Genomic DNA, 23273 nt, shown 5'->3' on the forward strand with positions numbered 1-23273 from the left:
GGAGAACAAGGGGGCTCTGTTTTAGCAAAGCACATGTAGCTGATGCCTGTTTAACAAGCCCGAGTCCACAGCATGAGCCCTCATTCCAGTGGATCAGAAAGAAAGAGCAGGGGACTCACACTATGCAGGAAGCATTTCCTTTCACTTTGACTTCACCAAATAGTGCTTGTGCATGAAGTATAAGACCACGCTTGATAGCAGACTAAGGGGCCAATTATGATCTCGTCCGGAAAGCATTCTGAACGATTTGGTTCTAGAATGCTTTCTGAACGACTCGGATCCTGGGAGTCTGAACGAGCGATTTGATGAATCCAGATGCTTCCAGATACGAGTCAGTCAAACTCCCATTGACTTCAATAGGACCCTGTGTTCCTAACGAGAACACAGCCTCCCATTGACTAAAGGTGTGGTTGAGGAAAACCTTGCACCCTTTGGCGGGCACATCATGGTGCCTGCCATACTGTGCATGCATGGGTAGGGGGGACACATGGGTACCCCCACAGCCCAGATTCGGGGACCCTGGGTGAAAGGGGGGCCTGCTACGGGCCCCCAAAGTCAGATACCAACAGCCGTTTTGTTTAAGAACAACCGATTCCGAAAGGCTGTCCGAATCTGACATCCTAACCGCTCGGCTGGAAACGCCCTCTGTAGACCGCTAGAAATCGGCTTTGACTTGGTTACTCACAATGCCTTTTGGAACGAAGTCAGACAGTTCTAATGCTTTCCAGCCATTATAATATCTCATTCTCATTGGTAAACGTGTCCGAGTCGGTCCGAACGGCGAGTCCTGGCTCGAATTTGGATGAATCAAATGCCATTTGGAGCCTTTCCGGACGACATAGAGTAAACAATCTTAAAGATACGAGTAGCTTAATGACAAGCTCCAGTGTTATGTTTGTAGCATCTGCATCTACAACTTGCAGGATTAAAAAGAATTTGGGTGATGCACATTTGGAAACTGGCTACGTTTAATTTGCTAATATATTGTGTGTATTGTAGGGTTTTACTGGCTTCCTATCAACAAGCAAATCCAATTTAAGGCACTAACCTTGGGCTACAGGGCAGTCACTCACAAAGGTCATGATTCAGGCCTTCTCTCCATTCTAGATCGATCAGATCTAATAATCTCAAATTGCTTCAATTTCCGCACATACACAAAGCCAGAAGAGATGGTGCATCCTTTACCTACCTTGCCTCTAAACTGTGGAACTCATTGCCACTCAGCATGTGGTGCTGTCTCTCGGAATACATTTTCAGATATAGCCTCAAAACCCTGCTTTTGACACCTGTCTAGCTGGGATCTAGATAGGCAGCTTCTTCCTCCACTCCTTCAGAGTTCTCCGCTAGCGCCGGGATGCCTCCTTGGAAGCAGCTGTACACTTTACAAATGCCATGAATTGAACTCAATTTTCTAACTTGTCTCCTTTATCTGTGAACAAATGAATGATTTGTAATTATCAATAATGCACTGACAATACAGTACAGTCCCCTGTATAGAAATCTGACATGAGAAAATGGCCAGACATAAGTAATTAGTTTCTTGTAATGTGAAGCTACTCAGTATGAATGGGAGCATGCATTCATTTTGATGTAATAAAGTGACACAACTAGGTTCACATATGTATTGAACAACAATAGCTCAGTGACACATCCCACAATTTACTACAAGTGGGGTTGTGCCAGGCAATGAATCAACTTTGGAGTCAGACCGGACGAACGTCTTGGCGGTTCACAACATGCAGGCTTTATTATGCCTATTACTCCAAGGGCTTCCAGCGCAATACACTGGTGAACATTCTTAATGGAACATTCTTAATGGGACAGTTCATTTTGGGATATCATTTGATGACCCTATAAGCCCTAATGAAGTTCCACATTGAGGGAATGAAACGTGTTGGCTGAGCGTTGCTTATCCATATGAAAGAACAAAATTTGAAATAAAGGGTTTTTTATACTACTTACAGTCTACTGGACTTCACTGCCTGGTGCAACCCCACTTGTAGTAATCTGTTTGGATCTGGAGCACAGAGGCATCAACCAATGGCTGGTGCTGGGCAGTATTGCGCAGGACCAGGATTTGATGGAACTAGTGTGAGGTGCAGAGCTAGGAGCCCGCCGTTAAAATTGTGGACACATTTCACAATGTATTTCCTTTCATTGAATAAGTAAGTAATTTACACATATGTGTTTGTTCTCCCAGGGCCTATATGGAATTTGGCTGAGTCAACAAATACAAGCGTGTCCATTTCTTTGTATACTCATGAAGGAGTTCCATAGCTCAGTGGAAGTAGTATTTGAACTATACAACCTACTTACCTGTATGAGTTTGTTCCCCAAATGAAGAGCATTGACAGGGCTTCCTACTGTGAAAGGATAAACTGTGTCAGTGTAGCCTCTGTGAACTTATTAGCTTTTGCTCACTGCGTCCCCCAGTGATCTGTTGTGTCTGCTTATGACTGACTGCTTTCTCTGTCATCACTCTGTATACCGTATATGTCTAATGTATCAGTCTCTCGTAGATTGTCAGCAGCCTGCTGCCTCCGTACCGCCACACTTCTCACAACTAGCCCAGTGGCCAGACTTCCCGGCCATCAGGTAATGTTCAGTTGACTCTTCTTTTTACTCTTTCCTGCATGATAGCTCTGTGACCCTGCCATCAGCACCCACCCATCCCCTTCTACATGCCAGCTCCATGGTCCTCCAACCAGCTCCCACCCATCTCCTTCTGCATGCCAGAACTCCTTATGACAGCTACCTCTACACAAAGACTGCAGGAGAACGGAAGGCTCATGACATCCTGTCTTGGGGTAGGTTACAATGTGTTCAGATGTCAGCAGGTTATGCCACTTCAAATACTTCCAATGATACATTGATTGATTGGACAATACATAAGCCTTAATATAAATGAGCATATCTTATCTTATCTCTGCTAGATTTATTTTAAAAACACATGTTCAAATAAGAGGTGGTCATTTTTGAAGACTAAGGGCCACGTTACAATGTTGGGGGGAAGGCCATCTGACAGCTCGTCGTGGCAGTCCACCCTACATCTGAGGCATCAATCCGACTGACATATTATGATACTGGTGGTCCGACCGATGGCTGCAGGGGAAAATAGAGGTGGTGCCTGCTCAGACACCGCCATGGGGATTAAGATGCACGTTTCAGACAGCCACGCTGTCTGAAACAGAGTTTGGATGCCCCTAGCAAGGCTCCTATGTCCCTGCAGCATCCTCTGTGAAGCTGGGGGGGCACCTGCGGTGCATGCCACATGTTGCATAGAAGTGTAATTTTCCTATTTCGGCTTGTGTGGCAGCCCGCAGCACAAGTTGCAATAGGAAATATACACTTTCGGACTGCCGTGAAGACGGTTGCATCCTAAGTTGGGAAGCGGGCCTGACTTGTCAGGTAGTCCCCTTTCCGACACAATGCCTGTCAGACGTTCCTCCACATGGCATTGTAATGGGGTCCTAAGACACAGATAATTGGGTGCTCATAATTCTCGTCACCATGTTAAAAGTAGCCTGTTGCCATTGAGTTTAATGCCTTAATAACAAAGTCAGCTTTTAATTAACTACACCAGCTCCAAAAAATACAAATGGATCTTCATTTTCTTTATGTTACTTTATTTTTATAGATATCACTCATGACTTTTTTTTAAATAGAATTATGTTTTCTAAAGTTAATTGTACCATTTTTGACAGACAGGATATTCCCATAACAATTTCCTGGTTTGGTGTCTCTTAGGGAACTTAACCTCCTGACACAACATATTCACATCAATGGAAAAGTCCTACTACCTTTTTTCTACTTTTAATATCTTTTTTAAAAAAAAGCAAATCCGACATACGAAAACCCAACACTGCCATTATAAAATGTACATTGCCATCTAATGAACAACCAAAGAAGCAGGTTGAAGTAGCTACATCAACAGTTTTCACCTCTGCACCTTGTCATTCCACACAATCTGCTCATCATACTCTTGCACTTCCATCCTGAATTCTGCCCCTCCTCTTTCTTCGCTTTCCATTCACCTTTCCATTTACTCCTGCTTGCCTTCCCCCTTGTTGACCTGCCTGACACCAGGTTGATTTATATTTATGTATTTATGTCCTTCTATAACATAAACGAGTTCTAATTTCTAACAATCAAATTATTTGTTGTTATATGAAAACAAATGTTTTGTTTAGTGTAGGGAGCAGATCAACATTGTGATGGAAAATCTATGCATATAGAAAATCAAAACTGAAATGACCTCAGTTGATAATTGTGCAAGGAAACTATTTAATGCTTAATACCAATAAAAATATGTGTACGCTTCCTTATTGTAAAACATCATGGGGCATATTATCAAGCAGGGCGTTAAAACTTATCGCCTTTTTAGCGGCAGAAAACGGGATAATGGGCTTGATAATATGGCCTTGTGAATTCCAATAGAAACCCATGTTCTGGTGTGAACATGGACTTCTATTGGAATTCTCCACGGCATATTATCAAGCCCATTATTGCTGCTTTAGCTGCATTTTTCTGCCGCTAAAACGGTGATAATTTCAACGCCCTGCTTGATAATATGCCCTGATGTGATTGAATCAATATGGTAGGCCTTGAACGCAGGTGTGAAGTGACATGTTCATGGACTTTATAAACTCCCTTGTGTCCCAATCTCTTTCACCTCTGCTTTTACATTACAGACCTCTACCAACAGGTCCTACTTGTTTCTGGGTCTCTGAGGGTGATTATGTTTTTATTCAATAGAGCATTAGACAGGGGTTTATCTTCGTTTGAATTATGGCAGGGTTGACCTTCAGATTTTTTAATAATCACGCTGGCTATCTAGTTAAAAGACATTATATGGCCTGCATTAATGATGGGGGCTTAGGAGGCAGTGGAGAGGTAGAGAAGTGTGGATTGTGGGGGTGGAGAGAGAGAGAGAGAGTTTTTGTCTGTGAGTGTATTTTAAAATTCAGGTGAAAACTCACAAAGACCTCACCGTAACCGACTGAGAGAAATTGTACCCAATGATTTACCACAGAATGCATTTTTTACAGGATATAACACCACAAAGACCCCCCTTAAAGCAACATTTCTGATGCCATTAGAAGTGTAGAGTTATTGGGAGTGTTCATATGTCAGTCATTACTGGATGATTGCCACTTGATTGAACTCTCTCACATTTTCAACAAAGTAATTCTTTTTATCAACAGTTCATAAGCTACCATACATAGAAAGTGGGAGGAGAGCCATGTAGGTCAATCACATCACTATTTGTACAGTACCCCAAAGCACAACCCTTTTCATTCCATCTCTCAATATGTATATGTACATATATTCCCTGAAAATACAACACCCTTTCAGGCACAGAGTGCTGCATATATATGCAAAAAAGAAGAAGAGAACTCTGGATAGTTCCCAATCTTATGTAGGAAATTGAATTAAAAAAACTAAGAAATTAATTGAAAACCCCTGAGGTTACAGTTACATTATAGTTAGGAAATAGAATTTAAAAAAGCTTAAAATGTCACTGAAAAAAACTCAAAGGTTATAGGAAGTTATGGTTAGGATCACATTTCACTTGTATAAAACAATTGAAATTTAGCAGTTATAGTTACCTGAGCTAACTATGACTTCCGCCTGCTTAGGACCTCACATATTATATCACTCGTGACAGGGTCAGTGACATCACTGATGACATCACTGATGACATTATCCAGTGCATGTAAGTGTTTGGTAAATATTTCTGGCACTAAAAAAATATATAGTAGCCAACTACTGTAAAAGTTAAATCACTATTCTTTCTGTACTACTAATGAGAGATACTATTTCTAACATATGACATCTGGGCACCTGTGAGACTGTCTGAATCTGTGTGTGAGTGACTATATGGATGTGTGACTAGGTGTGTGAGTGTGTGCATGGGTGAAAAAGTGGTTGTGTGAGTTTCTGTATAGGTGAGGGGGTGGGTGTGTGTGTGGCTGTATGGGTGAGTGAGTGGGTGTGTGAGAGGCTGTATGAGTGGATGAGTGGCTATGTAAGTGGTTGATTGGGTGGGTGAGTGGGTGTGTGAGTGGCTGAATCATTAAGTGAGTGGCTGTGTGAGAGGCTGTATGAGAGTGTCTATATGGGTGGGTGAGTGGCACTATGATTGGCTGTATAGGTGTTTGGCTGTTTGAGAGTCAGTGTCTGTGTTAATGTTTGTATAGGTGAGTTTGCTGGTGTGTACATGGTTGTATAGATGTGTGAATGTGTATGTAAGTAGTTGTATGGGAGTGTGAGTGGGTGTATGAGTAGTTGTATGGGTGAGTGTATGGCTGTTTTCAGAGGTTCAAATAATGAGTGAATGACTGTGAGTGATTTTATAGTTGAAGTGGGTGCATGAGTATCTGAATGAGTGAGTGTGTGGCTTTATGAGTTGTTGTATGGGTGAGTGACTGGTTGTGTTAGTAGCATTATGGGTGAGCGAGTGGCTATGTCAGTGCCACTATAAGTGAGTGAGTGGGTGTATGAGCGGCTCTATGGTTGAGTGAGTAGGTGTGTGAATGGTTGTATGGTCTGTCAATTGGTATGTAAGTGTGGTGCAGCGCGGCTCCAAAAGTTCTTCATAAACCCTCACCTTTGAAGCCACGGTACTACTTACTAATTCTTACAACTGGGCCCATCATTCTAACCTTCCATTCATACACACATTTATTCTGTTCCGAGGATTCGGTATGGGTTCAAAAAGGGAGTCACGGTGCTATAGTGGAGTGCCTGAACTCAACTTTATACATTATTTACAACTGCAGTTTTATTTCTGAAATACCATGGTTTTCATTAATATAAGGAAAATAGTATCACTCCACTATTCATAAATAATTTCAGATCTGCTAGTAAAAGTTAACTAAAAGGAATATCAAGTCCAGCTTTATTCTCCATTTATTTAATTTTTATTTTAGAAATTTCAATCTCCTAGCTTCACTACGTTTAATAAACTAGAAATAATTCAGTTATGCAATAAATCCTGAAAGAAAAATTAAATTTCAATAACATTCATTTATTAGCATGACAGTTTGAAAGAAATAAGACAGTGACATATTACCCAAATGTAGAAGCGAAGACATCAGTATAGAATGTAATAATCCCAAAACAAGAACCTCTCTGCCTCTCTCTCTCCCTCTCTGGACTTTGCACTCATTCAAAAAAATGTCAAAGTCCCTGCGCCTCAAGGAAAAATTGCGCAGACCGACAGCATCTCTGGGTGCAAAGATCAAATCAAAAGGCAAGCTTTTTTAAATGTCCCAAATGTCCTCTTTTATACCCTTTTTCACTAACTTATCTATCTAAATTCGTAACTCTTAATTTCTAAAATGTCCGTGATTGGTCAATTTGGAGTCGGATGAGCATCATCTCATCATCTTTTATTATAATTTTTGCACAGTCACCATCACGTTGCCGCAACTGGCGTGCTATTGTCTAAATGTTGTACTTCCTTCGAAGTGTCCTTTAAATTGTTAGTTGTCATTTTTTTCCCACGGGCAAACTATTGGCTTCGCTTTCTTTTGGCTTAGGCCCCACAAAATGGCCACGCTGTCCTTGACCCATACTGCTCAGTCACAGGCAGCTTGCATCTCCGATCTGGCGCCTGCGCACTTCTGCCGCCATCCCGGAATTTCAATCAGCCTCCATTTTCTTTTGCTCGCATGGGCCTCAATTTAGGAACTACCACGGAAGCAAACACCATTAGGTGTAAATTTACGAAATGAAGCCGTTTCTGTTTACCTCCCCCTCTCTAATAATAACCCGGTTAGTATTTACTTAGCTTTAAGCGACATATATGCGTAATTTGACTTACCAATCTTCATGATTTATGGCACAAGTAAACAGACAAAAGCACATTCATGCATTTCTTTTTTAGACTATAACATATCCGTACGCTTTATGACACAATATACAACAAATGAGTAAATTATGCTTGTGCAAAACCATGCAAATTAGTATCCCACGTATATTTGTGTATGCACTTTTTTCTATGTTGGTTAATTTCAAAATCACACATTTAGTACTTATTACTGTTATGGAGAGTTAATTTTACTAGGGTTTTTTTGTTTTTTTATTTCCACCTTGCTCCATCAACTTCCGCCTTTGGTGATTTTATCACCAAACACCTCTCAAAATTTAGAACATTTTTAACTCAACATGTTTCAAATTCTTCTAATTAGTACTTATTATAATTCTGTTTCTTCTAGTTTCTTTGTATCTTGATAAATCCTCTCTTTATATTGCTCCATCTCAATATCACCCTTTTCTCTTTCCCTGTTTTGGTTTTCTTCAATCTTTTTCTTCAAAGTTCTTTTAATGTTTCTTCTCTGTCAACATTGACAACTTAGTCTTAAAACTAAAATCACTACTATGATCATGGTCACTGGTATTAGTATCTTACCTATTATAGATCTACTTATCTCATAAAACCAATTTCTAACTGCGGATAAACTTCTACCAAGGTTTTCTAGCACACCTTCTACTTCTAGCGGTTCTATTTCTTTATGCAATTGGGTAATATTCGTAATATATTTCTCAATGTTCTGACTCTTGCCTGGGATATAGGTGCAACAGTGTTGGACCTTTAAAATTTCGCAGACTCCTCCCTCTTTTGCCAGTATTATATCTAAAGCAAGTCAATTTTGCATCACCATACTTCTCATAGCAAACATTTCTGTATTAACCATCAAAAATCCTCCAGCTGTGTCAGTTGGCAATTTATCTACAATTGTTGACAATTTTCTTATTCGATTTGCATTAAATGATATGCCTACTGCTGGTATGAATTCTCCAAAAACATCACCTATTATTTCAATTACACTTTCTCTTTTACGACGACTTAAAGGTTTACCTATTTTATGAATTCCATTCGTACCTCTGTCAACATGAAATTTTTGGGGGAAAGACCAATCCAATATAACACCAGTGGTCAGGTAATCTATAGTAAGCTTTGTTCCCACACAGAAAATATATACCTGGAAAAACTGGGTCATTTCCACCTTAAAATCCCCATCCCCCTTTGATAATATATGTATCTTCACATTGACTTGCTCCCGCAAAATAGTTGTTATACACAGTATTATCTCTTTGGATACATAATTTCCATAACATTGGTGTATCAAAACTTATAGCAACATTTACATTATGTCCTTCAATATTATCATCTGAAAATACCCATTTGGTAGACTTAGTTTGTTTCACTTTTTCTTGTCTCTTATATTGTTGTCTCCTTTCTTCCACCATATTCAAAAAAGCTTTTTCCTCATTTCTCAGTTGACAAGTCAAATTATGTCTAAAAGCATAATCGTGAGTCCTTTCTTGGGTTTCCAAAAAATATTCACCAAAAATCTTTGCAGGCTTAATTTTGTTTAGTCTGCTACAATTTTCAATTTTGCAAGTACATCATCCGAATCAGAATAATAATATTCTAATTTCCCAGATCTATCAATTAGACTTGTTATAACACTACAGGTCACACAATATGTCAATGGTAAATGGTGGTAGGTTACACCCTTTGACACAGATGCAGGCAATTTTACACAGAAGTAACAATCGCTGACATCCATTGTTCCCACATATTCAGACTACAATCTTGAGAAAGTATTCCTAGAGAAGTCACTTACAGAATTATCTTGATGGATTTCAGGCCTATGTACATGTAATTTCTCATTTTTCAATTCATTATTTTTATCTTTCAGACTCTCATTTGCTTTCAGTTTTTCAATGTCAGGAGTAAAATGAATAAAAATAGCAAGAATTGACCATATCAAGATTAATATTCCAGTACAAATTAACCACATTCTACACCATTTTCTAAAAATTTAACATTTTGACTTAGTTATTTCATTAGTAGCCATTTTTTTTTACACAGCAAATATTACAAGCTTTGTGCCTTCAATTGTCTTTTTACAACCTTATTTCACTTACAATGTTCTTTCAAATTCAATTACAACTTTCGTTTGGATATATATATATATATATATATATATATATATATATATATATATATATATATATATATATATATATATATATATATCCCTTTCTTTTCACTCTGACATTTAGAAATTTCTTTGCACTTTCTTTATGATACTGCGTACTCACTTTCTTTTTCAACACCGTGGCTATACAAGTTTTCTTGGCTGCTGTTTACTTCCCTTATTGGAGGTAATACCATGTAGGTCCACTCAGGTGATTTGTATTTTTGTATTTGGGCTTCTTACTCTTTTTGGCCTTTGTACAACTTCTATTTTCTTTCCCAACAATTCCTTTTGACAGGTTATTTCATTTACTTGATCCTCTTGGACCTTTGCTTTGTTAACCAGTTACATTTTTAGTCCATCAATTTCTTTAGGCCAATTATCTCCTTTTCTTACTCTCTTTATTTCAGGTTCAATAGTGTTTTGTTCTACTCTCCAAGTTCATTTTCTTGAACTTCTCATTAATTCAGTTTCATTCAGTTTCATCATCACTGTCATCAGTCTCTGTCTCAGACCTTTCTATAGTTTCATTTATAATGAATTTCACAGGATCTGATTCTTTTCCGGAATTTTGATTGTCTTTGTGTGATTGTTTTTTTCACTCTGTTAGGAACTTCTCCATAGCTGGTACCTGGAAGCTCATCCTCATCGTAAGTTATTTCCTTTTAACCAGTTTCGAGGTTTCGGGTTCCTGCTTTCAGAGCTTTTAAACTGTCCTTCAGTATCTCTCAAATTACCAGCTTCCTTTTCAGCTCAGTGTCCTTGCTGGTATTAGTTTCTACTAAATCTCGACTTACCGGTCGATCTTCAATATTTGGTACTTCAACAATTTCATTTTCTCCTTCTGATGCAGAGCTAGTATCTGATATCTCCAGATGTCGACAAACAGGTCAAGCTTCAGTATCTGGATCTTGTTCTGGTTCACCTTGAATATCTGAATCAGTGGTGCTTTCACTCTCCTCTTGTATATTTTCAGGCTCTGGCACACGAATAGTGTGACTAGCATGCACCCATCTTTTGAGTCCAACACACTTAACTGCAGTGGTACTAACAAGAATGACTTGTTGTGGTTTCTGCCATCGAGGCACCAAACAATTTCTTCTCCTGTGAACTTTTATCCGTACCCAATCTCCCGATACTAGATCATGAGCTGGATGTTTTTCTTTTGTTTGTGACTCAGTTCCCACCTGATGGAACACAGAAGTTACTACGTCAGACAGATTTTTGCAGTAAACCAGTATGATATCATAATTTATGCTCAACAGTTTATCAACTGGTACAAATGCTTGTCTCATTACTCTTCCCATCAAAATCTCATGTGGGCTTAATCCTGTCCTCTTGTCGAGAGTACTCCTCAGGGTCGTTAGAACAAATGGAAAGGCATCGGGCCATTTCAGTCCTGTGGCCAGACACATTTTGGCAATTCTGTTTTTTATTGTTCCATTTACTTGTTCAACCACCCCTGAGGCTTCTGGTCTGTAAGCACAGTGCACTTTTTAAGTAATGTCCAGTGCTTCACAAATCATTTGCATTAATTCATTGTGGAAGTGGCTTCCACGATCTGTTTCAATAGTTACTGGGAAACCGTAGCGTGGTATTATCTCTCGTAACAGGAGTTTGGCGACAGTTACTCCATTGTTTCTCCTAGTGGTGAATGCTTCAACCCATCATGAGAATAGACAAATAATTACGAGCACTTACCCAAGTCTGTTACATGGAGAAAGCTTGATGAAATCCAATTGCATTCTAGTGACTGTTCCCCCCTTCTGTCCTATGGTTCCCAAACTCACAACAGTTTTTCTTCTTGGATTCAGTTGTTGACATACAAGGCATCTCTGGTAAAGGCTCTCAGCAATCATCCTAAACTTTGGATTGTACCATGTCTGTCTAAACAGCCTGATCATTGCGTCTCTTCCTATATGGGCTTGACCATGATACATTCGGGCCATATTTGAAATCATGTTATCTGGCATTTCTGGTCTCTTATCTTTGTATACCCAGATTTCATCCTCTTCTCTTTGTCTACATCCTGCCTTTAACCAGTTATCCTTTTCTTCTTCACTAGCTTCTGCCTGCATTTGTTTTACCTCCTGCCACGTCTCTACTACAGTTGTTAACATCAAAGGACTTGAAACATGTTCCATTTGTCTATCCCGATTAATGGATGCTTGATTTTTAGCACAGTATTTTGCAATTGAATCAACATATTTGTTGCCTCTCGTAATGTAATAATCTCCCTTCTTATGGACAGCACATTTTACTACTGCTAATTTATCAGGCCATTGTATGGCATCAATCAACATTTTCACAAATTCAGCATTTCTGATGGGGGATCCTGCCGCAGTCATATAACCTCTTTGGGACCACAGTTGACCATAATCATGGACAACCCCAAATCCATACTGACTGTCAGTCACTATGGTGATCCTGATTTCTTTTCACATGCTCGAATCAAAGCAATTAATTCAGCAATTTGAGCTGCACGAATTCCTTTCAGACAAGATGCTTCCAAGACATCTGCTACTGTACAAACAGCATATGCAGCACTCAATACACCCTCATCTGTTCTCAGACATGATCCATCCACAAACATCACGTAGTCGGATTCAGGTAAAGGTACATCTTTGATATCAGACCTTGGTTTTGTGCAATATTCTAGTACATCCAGACATTTATGATCCACTTCATCTCTAACTTCCACATTCATGGCATCAGGTAATAATGTAGATGGATTTATATTTACGCATATTGAAATTGTAACATTGTCGTCTGTACCTAGAATTGTCTTCTCGTATTTTGTCATTCTGTTATTGGTAAGATACTGCGTCTTACTTCTTGTGAGGAGAATCTCCACCGAGTGAGGTACATATACTCTCAACGGAAATCCCATCACTATACCTTCACTTTGTTCGATACTCATGCTTGTAGCAGCCACTGCTTTTAAACATCCCGGCAAGGCCCTTTCAACGGGATCCAAAACAGAAGAAATGTATGCAATTGGTTTTCTCAGTTTTCCATGTCTCTGTATTAAAACTGACAAAGCACATCCTTCCCTTTCACTGCAATATAACTCAAACTCTTTTTCATAATCTGGCATTCCCAAAGCTGGTGCTTCACATAGACTTGTTTTTAACTGCTCGAATGCTTCCAGTTCTGCCTTATTCAGAGTTATTGTGTCTTTTACATCTGCTTTTGTCAATCTCTGTAAAGGTTTTGGTATTAGTGAAAACCCACTAATCCATTGTCGACAATATCCGACCATTCCAAGAAACATTCTCACCTGTCTCTGTGTTTTTGGAGGTTTCATTCCCTGTATCGTTTTGATCCTTTCCAAAGTAACCCGTCTGATTACCTTTGCAATCTTGTGTCCCAAATATTGTACTTCCTTTTGACAAAACTGTAATTTTGACGGTGACACTTTGTCCTTCATTTGCCAGATGATTTAACAGGGTAACAGTGCCTGTAACACATGCTTCTTTTGTTTTTTATGCCAACAACAGGTCGTCCATATACTGGACTAGAATTGATTCTCCAGGTAGACTTATATATTCTAATGATTTCTTTAATATTTGATTAAAGATTGAGGGACTTTCAGTGTACTCCTGAGGAATTCGACACCATGCTAAAATACGATTCTTGAATTGGAACGCAATAAGTGGCTGGCTTTCAGGATGTAATGGAACAGTGAAGAACGCATTACATAGATCAATGACTGTATACCATTCTGCATCATGTGGAATTTGGTTCAAAATTACTGCTGGGTTTGGCACAATCGGACAACATGGAACAACTATTTTGTTTACCTTTCTCAGGTCCTGCACTATTCTGAACGTTCCATTTGGCTTTTTCAATCCCATTATCGATGAATTACAAGGACTGCTTTCTATTTCTCTCAAAATCCTTTGCTCAATCATTTTCTCTATCAATGGCGTTATTCCTTCAATTATCTCAGCTGTCATTTTGTATTGAGGAATATTTGGATAACTTACTCCTTGTTTTGCAGAAACTTTTACAGGATCTACATTTTTCATCAAACCAATATCTTCTCCTGTAAAATCCACACGTGATCTATGACTACCTCTTTCAATTCTTCTGGTATTCTTTGTCGTTCAAACACAGGGAACATTTCATTATTTTCTGCCTCAATTAGAGTCATTGTCATTTTATACAGACTATCCTCATCTGGAGTTTGAAGCTCTATGCCATCTGGTGAACAATGAATGGCACAGTTCATTTTACACAGTGGGGTCGATTCCGATCCGGTAAAATCCCCGTCCGTACGATTCGTATCCGGAGCCGTTTCCGTACGACTCGTACGGACGCCGTACGACCGGACGATTCCGATCCCGATCGTCCGACCTGGGCGCGATTCGTACGGTACACGTCGATTCGTACGGAAAAGTGCACGATCACCTACACACCGTACGGCGCGTACCCCCCATGATCGCAGGGGTACGCGCCGTACCCCTGTGATCATGCGGGGTACGTGCCGTACACCCAGCGTACATGGGGTACGTGCCGTACACCCACCGTACATGGGGTACGGTGCGTACCCCATGTACGCTGGGTGTACGGCACGTACCCCGCATGATCACAGGGGTACGTCGCGTACCCCTGTGATCATGGGGGGTACGTGCCGTATCCGGGGGGGCGTTCCGTACCTGTTTCGGCGCGAACTCTGCGTTTACGACTGTTTTCGGCTCCCGTAGGAAAAGGGTCGTACGGTGCGTACCCGACACGAATCGTACTTGCTGGGTCGGAAAAACCAGCCGCGAACAGTAGTGATGTCGTGTACAGCGGGTTCCGAGTGAGACTCGTACGGAGATTTGAGTCGTACGGAGTCCTGTACGACTCGTACGGAGTTCGGCTCCTGGTACGGATCGTACTTCGTCGTACGTACGGGACGTTTAGGGGTACAATTCGTACGGGGAAAAAACGCTCCGTACGACCATTCGGAGCGCATTTTACCGGATCGGAATCGACCCCAGTATGTCTGTTCCAATGAGATTTACAAGACTACTGTGACACACAACAAATTGATGCATGTCTTTGAAATTTCCAATTTCAATCTCAATTGGTTTTGTTAAAGACGTTTTAATCTGCTGATTTGCTACACCTACCACTTGTATATGTTCACCAGAGAGAGGAAGATTTTGAATCTCCACTGATCTAACAGTAGAACGGGTAGCACCTGTGTCTACTAGGAAAGTTATATCTACATCATTCACTTTTCCATTCACATATGGACCAGACTGATCTACCTCCAGAGTAGCGCCAAGCACGCACTCTTCTCCCTCTCTCAGGCACCGTCAGAAACTATCATCCGATTCGCTTCCGTCCTCTTTCAGCCAATATTGCGGACTTACATGCACTCAGTTATTTCTTGTTACCTTGTCTCCTGCGCAGAATCCTGTCTCTGTACTGTATCTCTGTAGATTTACATTGTGAGGAAGTGGAGGTTGTGGCACCTGACACTGTGGATTAACTACCTGCTGCTATGGCCATGGTTGCTGAATTATCTCACTCTGCACCTGTGGATTCAATGATGTACTTTTGGTGGATACTTACACTCTTTCTTCCAATGCCCCAACCTGCCGCAATTATGACATGGATATTTCTTTTTTAATTCTTCTATATTTCCCGTTAACTTTGGTTTGCTAGGATTCCCTTTCACTTTATTTTGATGACCTTCTGCCTTCTTATTTTCTAACTGAGCTGCTTGTTCGGCAACCTTTACCTGTGTCCACATTGTTTTCCCTTTGAGTTTTCTCTGTTTAACTTCAATTTCATCACTACAATATTTTGCATGTCTCAGGACTTCGTCCACTAAACATGACTGCCATCCCATCAAATTATGCTTAATCATGTCCCCTATTTCTGGTCTCAGTCCAAACACAAAACGACATACAAAGTGACTCATATCCTTTTCGCTTAATTCCTCGTAACCACTGTACTGTTTAAATACCAATAACAGTCTTTCATAGAAGGCATGAACTGACTCTTTAGCCTCTTGTATTGTCCTGTCTATTTTTACCCAATCTGTCTCCTTTGGTGGAAGTTTATTTTTCAAAAACACTATTACTTGATCTTTTGCATTACTTCAGGTCCAGGAGCACCTGTCACTTTATCTCGTGGATATTTTTCTTTTGGCCAATCCACTTTATCTCGTGGATATTTTTCTTTTGGCCAATCCACTGTAGTCTTACATTTTGTCCATAAATCTGCCGGTACTACTATGTCAAATAACCCATCTAAATCTTCCCATAAGACTTTTGAAACCTTTACAAATCGATCTACTTGTCTATACCATTCAACTGGTTTCTCTCTCAGTCGGAGAAAATCGTTTGTGAATGATAAAATATCTTATCTGCTCCAAGGTACATGTACATATCCTCCTCCCGGTATCTCTCTCATAGGAAATTCTTTCACCACTTCTTCCTTTTCTCTTACTGGGAATGCTAATGTGGATTTATTACTGTTTTCCTCTCTTTTCTTTGAACAAATAATTTTCCATTTATCCATGTCTCCCCATTTTCTCAATAACACAATTAATTCTTTTATCTGAGTAATTCTTCCTGCTGTATTCATGTTTTCTATAGCTTTGTCAGTAAAATCCACTCTATGCGGTTTCTGGAAAATGTTGTATTTTGTGAAATCCACATCCATTTCACTTGCTAAACTTTCAAACCTTTCATGCATGCTTTTTGTTTTCCATGTAATACTTTTACACATGAATATAATCTTGTCATCCTGATAATTTTTCAATCTATCTGTACCAATTGTTCCAATTATTAGTTGTTCCATATCAACCTTTAATCTGGCTACATCTGGCAATTTTGACTCAGTCTCTTTTAATTGTAAGGTCTTTATCCAATCACTTAGTTCTTGGTCAGTTGGTCCTACTGGAGTTTTAGTTAAATTGATTTTCTCTACACTTTTCTCGGGAGTTACAGAACCTGATTCTGCTCCTGATGGGTATTTATATGGAAGACTCTGATTAAAAGTAAAATCTGGCAGTGTCCTTTGGTTAGTACGTTTAATTCCTGAAAAATCTGGATAAACTTTTTCTTTTACTTTTTGTAAAGTCTGATTTAAAGGAATAGTTAAAGATGGCTCTTTTATTTTCTGGTTTTCGAACACTGGAATTACTGGACCTATTGTTACCGGAACAGTTACAGCTTCTATATTTTTAGTAAGCTCCTGTATCTTTTCTGTTAATTCATTCGTCGAACGTATATACTCAGCAGTAATCTGTTGTGCTTCAATTTGTTGCTTTACTCTATTTCCCATACTCTCCATTTCACGTCCCTGTTTAGGTGTCCCTGTATATCTTGTCCCAATTAATGGAGCATCCGGTTCATATCTCATTTCTACTCTCTCTGGGAGATCTCTGAAATTTGAAAATCGTTTTGGAGTTTCCGATAATCTATCCTCTAGCTCTGGTGCACTTGGAGTTGTACCCATAGAGTTTGCTTGGTAGGGCGGTGGTCTCCTATTTAGGATTTCTTCCGATACTGCATCCTTGGATCCTCAATCCTCATAACTCCTTTTTCCCGTTTCTATATTATTTCTTTTTTCTGTACATTTCCGCCCCTTCTCCTCATCTTACAACCTAACTGTATACATTCCATCACACATGTTTGCATCTCTCCATCTTCACATTCTAGTTTCAAGTTTTTCTCTCCAAAATCTACGACCTCCATTTCTTGGCACTAAGTAATCTTCGAACCTTTCTTGCTCTAAATCATGCATTTCATCTTCCCACTCAGCAAAAGCTTCAAACTGTGTTGGTCTAGGTCTCGGTTCAAGCTTCGTCATTTTGTCTCTCAGATTTCTTAATACCGCAAGACTAAAAGATCCTTCTTCTGGGAAAGCTAACGCAGCATCATTTTTGGTATATCTTGCCCAATTTTCTAACCATATACCTGTATGGTAGCCATATTTTGTCATCATATATGATGCTGGCGTTCTTGGCGGAGGAATTACTTTTCCCTCTCTAGTTTCAATTACTTTGTCTTTTTTTAATACATTTTTAAATTTTTTAAACCATGAAGGTTTCTCTTTCTCCATTCCGTAATAGAATCCCATTTTGTTATTACTCTCCTAATTTTCAAAAGTTTGCATACTCTCCCTTAAACTGCTTCGTAACACCAGCCTATCACAGTGCGGTTCACACTAACGCACCAAAATTAGAACAAGATACGTTTCATTAGTGCTCAACCAATTATTTTGCTGCTTTTTGCTGATGCACCAATCAGCCCTTCCTCCGTCTTGGTCACGTGGACCAATCCCTGTGGGACACTTTTGACATCAGCCCTGCTCCGGCTTCTGCAGCTTCAACTGACCCCTCCTTTACAAAATTTGTCTGTACACGGTATTGAGACCTTTATACAGTAAAATCAGTTAGTAACTACATAAAACAACTCCATTGGTCTGTTTCGCTAAAACCAAAGTGATAGTTCTTCAATCACACAAGAATTATGTATTTCCAGTAGACAGCGCTTACCTCTTCTCTACCACAGAATTTTTACTTTTGCCGATAAAGTAACACTTCCCTCTACCTTACCCTTCTCTCAAGCTTAGGTTGAACTTTATTACTCTCTCCGGGTAGAGTTTTATGCAGGTTTCTTAACAATCCCTGTGCTCAGACCCAAGATTTCACAGGTTGCTCTTGCTACACATTCACCACTATTACACATAGAGGTCCCTAAATTTGTAACATACGATGATGTCATCACTTTGAAACAGGCTACGCGATGTGTGACTTCACTTGCCACACTTCCTCTGCCTGCAGACAGAGTAACCAGCTTCCCACACGTTCCGGAACTCTTTTCAAGACTACATATACCGTAATACGAACTCAACAAATGTTAGTCCAAAAATTATGTACATCAAAATTCTATATATACTATTCTATACATCATATATCCTAGTCAACCTGTAGCTACCAATGCTCTGCTACCAAGTATTACTGGTGCAGCGCGGCTCCATAAATTCTTCATAAACCATCACCGTTAAAGCCACGGAACTACTTACTAATTCTTACAACTGGGCCCATCATTCTAACCTTCCATTCATACACACATTTATTCTGTTCCGAGGATTCAGTATGGGTTCAAAAAGGGAGTCGCGATGATATAGTGGAGTGCCTGAACTAAACTTTAAACATTATTTACAACTGCAGTTGTATTTCTGAAATACCATGGGTGTCATTAAAATAAGGAAAATAGTATCACCCCACTATTCATAAATAATTTCGGATCTGCTAGTAAAAGTTGACTAAAAGGAATATCAAGTCCAGCTTTATTCTCCATTTATTTAATTTTTATTTTAGAAATGTCAATCTCCTACCATGATTACTACGTTTAATAAACTAGAAATAAATCAGTTATGCAATAAATCCTGAAAGAAAAGTTAAAATTCAATAATATTTATTTATTAGCATGACGGTTTGAAAGAAATAAGACTGTGACATATTACCCAAATGTAGAAGCGAAGACATCAGTATAGAATGTAATAATCCCAAAACGAGAACCACTCTGCCTCTCTCTCTCCCTTTCTGGACTTCGCACCCATTCAAAAGTTAAAGTCGAGAAAAATGTCAAAGTCCCTGCGCCTCAAGGAAATATTGCGCAGACCGACAGCATCTCGGGTTGCAAAGATCAAATCAAAAGGCAAGCTTTTTTAAATGTCCCAAATGTCCTCTTTTATACCCTTTTTCACTAACTTATCTATCTAAATTCGTAACTCTTAAGTTCTAAGATGTCCGTGATTGGTCAATTTGGAGTCGGATGAGCATCATCTCATCATCTTTTATTATAATTTTTGCACAGTCACCATCACGTCGCCGCAACTGGGGTGCTATTGTCTAAATGTTCTACTTCCTTCGAAGTGTCCTTTAAATTGTTAGTTGTCATTTCTTTCCCACCGGCAAACTATTGGCTTCGCTTTCTTTTGGCTTAGGCCCCACAAAATGGCCACACTGTCCTTGACCCATACTGCTCAGTCAGAGGCAGCTTTCATCTCCGATCTGGAGCCATCTCGGAATTTCAGTCAGCCTCCATTTTCATTTGCTCGCATAGGCCTCAATTTAGGAACTATCACGGAAACGAACACAAATAGGTGTAAATTTAGGAAATGAAGCCCTTTCTGTTTACCTCCCCCTTTCTACTAATAACCCGGTTAGTATTTACCTAGCTTTAAGCGACATATATGCGTAATTTGACTTACCAATCTTCATGATTTATGCCACAAGTAAACAGACAAAAGCACATTCTTGCATTTCGTTTTTAGACTATAACATATGCGTACGCTTTATGACACAATATACGACAAATTTGTAAATTATGCTTTTGCAAAACCATGCAAATTAGTATCCACGTGTATTTGTGTATGCACTTTATCCTATGTTGGTTAATTTCAAAATCATACATTTAGTACTTATTACTGTTATGGAGAGTTAATTTTACAAGGGATATACAAAAACGTTTTGTTTTCCACGTCGCTCCATCAAGTGGTTGTGTGGGGGTGAGTGGGTATATGAGAGGTTTAATATGGGTATGAGTAGGTGTGTTAGTGGTTCTGTGGATGATGTCATCAGTGATGTTACGTACCCTGTCATGAGTGATGTAATATGTGAGGTCATAAGCAGTGCATTGCTGTGACTTAAGTTATAGTTAGCTCAGGTAAATATACCTGCTGAATTTCAATGGTTTTGTATGAGTGAAATGTGAGACTGTCTATAACAGCCCTGTAACCTTTGTTTTTTCGGTGAATTTCAAAGGTTTTTTTAAATTCTATTTCCTAACTATAATGTCACTGTAACCTTAGGTTTTTTTAGTGAATTTCTAAGAAGCGTCATATTCCTCTTTTTTTTTTGCTTCAAGTGACTACATAATGTTTGTTGAAAAGAGTGAAGACAGTTTCTTCTTTGCATTTCTCCTTCCTTGTCCTTTTTACGACTGCCTTGTTCAATTTTGTTTAAAAAAAGGGGGAAAAGGTAAAAAAATCTGTTAAAAAATTGTCCCTGTTAGAACCACCATCTCCTCAAATAAAGTGTTAACTCTGTGTATTTAATGTGTCGGTGTCTGTATCAGTGTGAGAGTGGGTGTGTTAGTGTATGCATTAAAGAGTGCCAGTGTATGCATGAGTTTGTGCCTGGGTGTGTTAGAATATGCATCCGTGTGAGCCTGGGTATGTCAGAGTATGCATCAGTGTGTGCCTGAGTGCATTGTTGGATGCATTACCGTTTGGCAGTGTGTGTCAGTGTCTGCATTGCTGTATGCTTGGGTGTGTCAGTGTCTGCATTGGTAAGTCCCTGGGTGTGTCAGTGTGTCCCTAGGTGAGTTATTCAATGCATTACTGGACATGTCAATGTCTGGATCAGTGTGTCCTTGGGTGTGTTAGTGTCTGTACTGGTAAGTCCCTGGGTGTGTCAGGTGGGCATCACTATGTGCCTGGGCGTGTTGTTGGATGCATTAGTGTTTGCCTGGGTGTGTCAGTGTCTGCATTACTGTATGTCTGGGAGTGTCAGTGTCTGCATTGGTGAGTCCATGGGTGTGTTAGTGTGTACATCAGTGTGTGCTCAGGTGTCTTGTTTGATGCATTGGTGTTTGGCTGGGTGTCTCGGTGCCTGAATTGCTGTATGCCTGGGTTTGCCAGTGTATGCATTGGTAAGTCCTTGGATGTGTCAGTGTGTGCATGAGTGTGTGACTGGGTGTGTCATTTGATGTATTAGTGTTTGGCTGGGTGTGTAATTGTCTGCATTGCTCTATGCCTGGGTGTGTCAGTGTCTGTGAGACAATGTGTGCCTGGGTGTGTTTTTGGATGCATTAGTGTTTGGCTGGCTGTATCAGTGTCTGCATTGCTGTATGGCTGGGTGTGTCAATGTCTGCATTGGTAAGTCTATGGGTGCATCAGTGTGTGTCTGTGAATTTTATTGGTTGCATTGGTTTAGATAGCTGTGTCAGTGTCTACATTGTTCCATACCTGAGTGTGTCATTGTCTGCATTGGTAAGTCTGTGGGTGTGTGAGTGTGTGAATCAGTGTGTGTCTGGGTGATTTATTGGATGCATTAATGTTTGGCTGGGTGTGTCAGTGTCTGCACTGCTGTATGCCCAGGTGTGACAGTGCCTGCATTGGTGAGTCCCTAGATGTGTCACTGTTTGTGTTAGTGTGTGCCTCGCTGTGTTATTGGATGTGTTAGTATTTGGCTAGGTGTCTCAGTGTCTGCACTGCTGGATGCCTGGGTGTGCCATAGTCTGCACTGTTATGTTACATCTCTGGGTGTGTCAATGTGTGTATCAGTGTGTGCCTGGGTGGGTTATTGGATGCATTAGTGTTTGGCTGGGTGTGTCAGTGTCTGCATTCCTATATGCCTGGATGTGTCATTGTATGCATTGTATGTATCTAGGTGTGTCAGTGTTTGCATTAGTGTGTGTCTGGGTGTGTTAGTTTATGCATCAGTATGTGCCTGGGTGTGTTACCATAAGCATCAATTTAAGCCTGGGTTTGTCAGTGTATGTGTCAGTGTGTGCCTGGGTGTGTTATTGTATGGACTACTATCTGGATGGGTGTGTCTATATCTGCAAAGCTGTATGCCTGGGCGTTTCAATGTCTGTTTTGGTATGTCCCTGGGTGTGTCAGTGTATGCATCTGTGTCGGCCTGGGTGTTTTAGTGTGTGCAAGAATGTGTGCCTGAGTGTGTTAGGCTATACATGAGTCTATACCTGGGTATGTTAGTGTATGCATCATTATGTGCCTGAGTGTGTTAGCATATACATCAGTGTGAGCATGGGTACGAGACTGAAGGGCCTTAGTCTCCCTAGACTTTGAGAAGGCCTTCAACTCCGTTAGATGGGTGTTCATGTTTCGAGTGCTGGAACGAATAAACTTTAGCCCCCACTTCCGGCGCTGCATAGTGACATTATATTCTAAGCAATGGGTGCAAGTACCAATGAAGTGCTGTCTTCATCATTCCCCCTCCTGTTCGTTCTGATCATAGAACAGCTGGCTGAATGGATCAGACGCTATTCTCAGCTGCACGAATTCCGTTAGACTGAGGGTATAGAGGATAGTAGTAGTAGACAAGCTTTATTCGATTTCTACAAACAAGAATCATAAAAGCACATAAAGTACATTGTTATTTATAATTTAACAGTTAAAATCTCATTACCCATAAAAATAACAGTTATAGGGATGATACTCAATCACATTATTATTGATTTCCTACATTTTATCACACTTTTCAGGAAATTTGTCAAGCAGCATATCACAAAT

The 23273-nt window shown here is 39.9% G+C and overlaps 1 protein-coding gene across 1 annotated transcript in view; it reads left to right on the forward strand.

The window, feature by feature from the left end:
* The window catches only part of BICD1 (BICD cargo adaptor 1), an 801460-nt gene that overhangs the window by 736683 nt on the left and 41504 nt on the right, over nucleotides 1–23273 (forward strand). Inside the window, exon 8 of the mRNA XM_078673795.1 lies at nucleotides 2510–2595. Coding sequence (XP_078529921.1) covers nucleotides 2510–2595 — 86 coding nt within the window. The remainder of the gene's footprint in view (nucleotides 1–2509; nucleotides 2596–23273) is intronic.

Source organism: Lissotriton helveticus, chromosome 1_1 (genome assembly GCF_964261635.1).
Source record: "Lissotriton helveticus chromosome 1_1, aLisHel1.1, whole genome shotgun sequence".
NCBI classification, from domain to species: domain Eukaryota; kingdom Metazoa; phylum Chordata; class Amphibia; order Caudata; family Salamandridae; genus Lissotriton; species Lissotriton helveticus.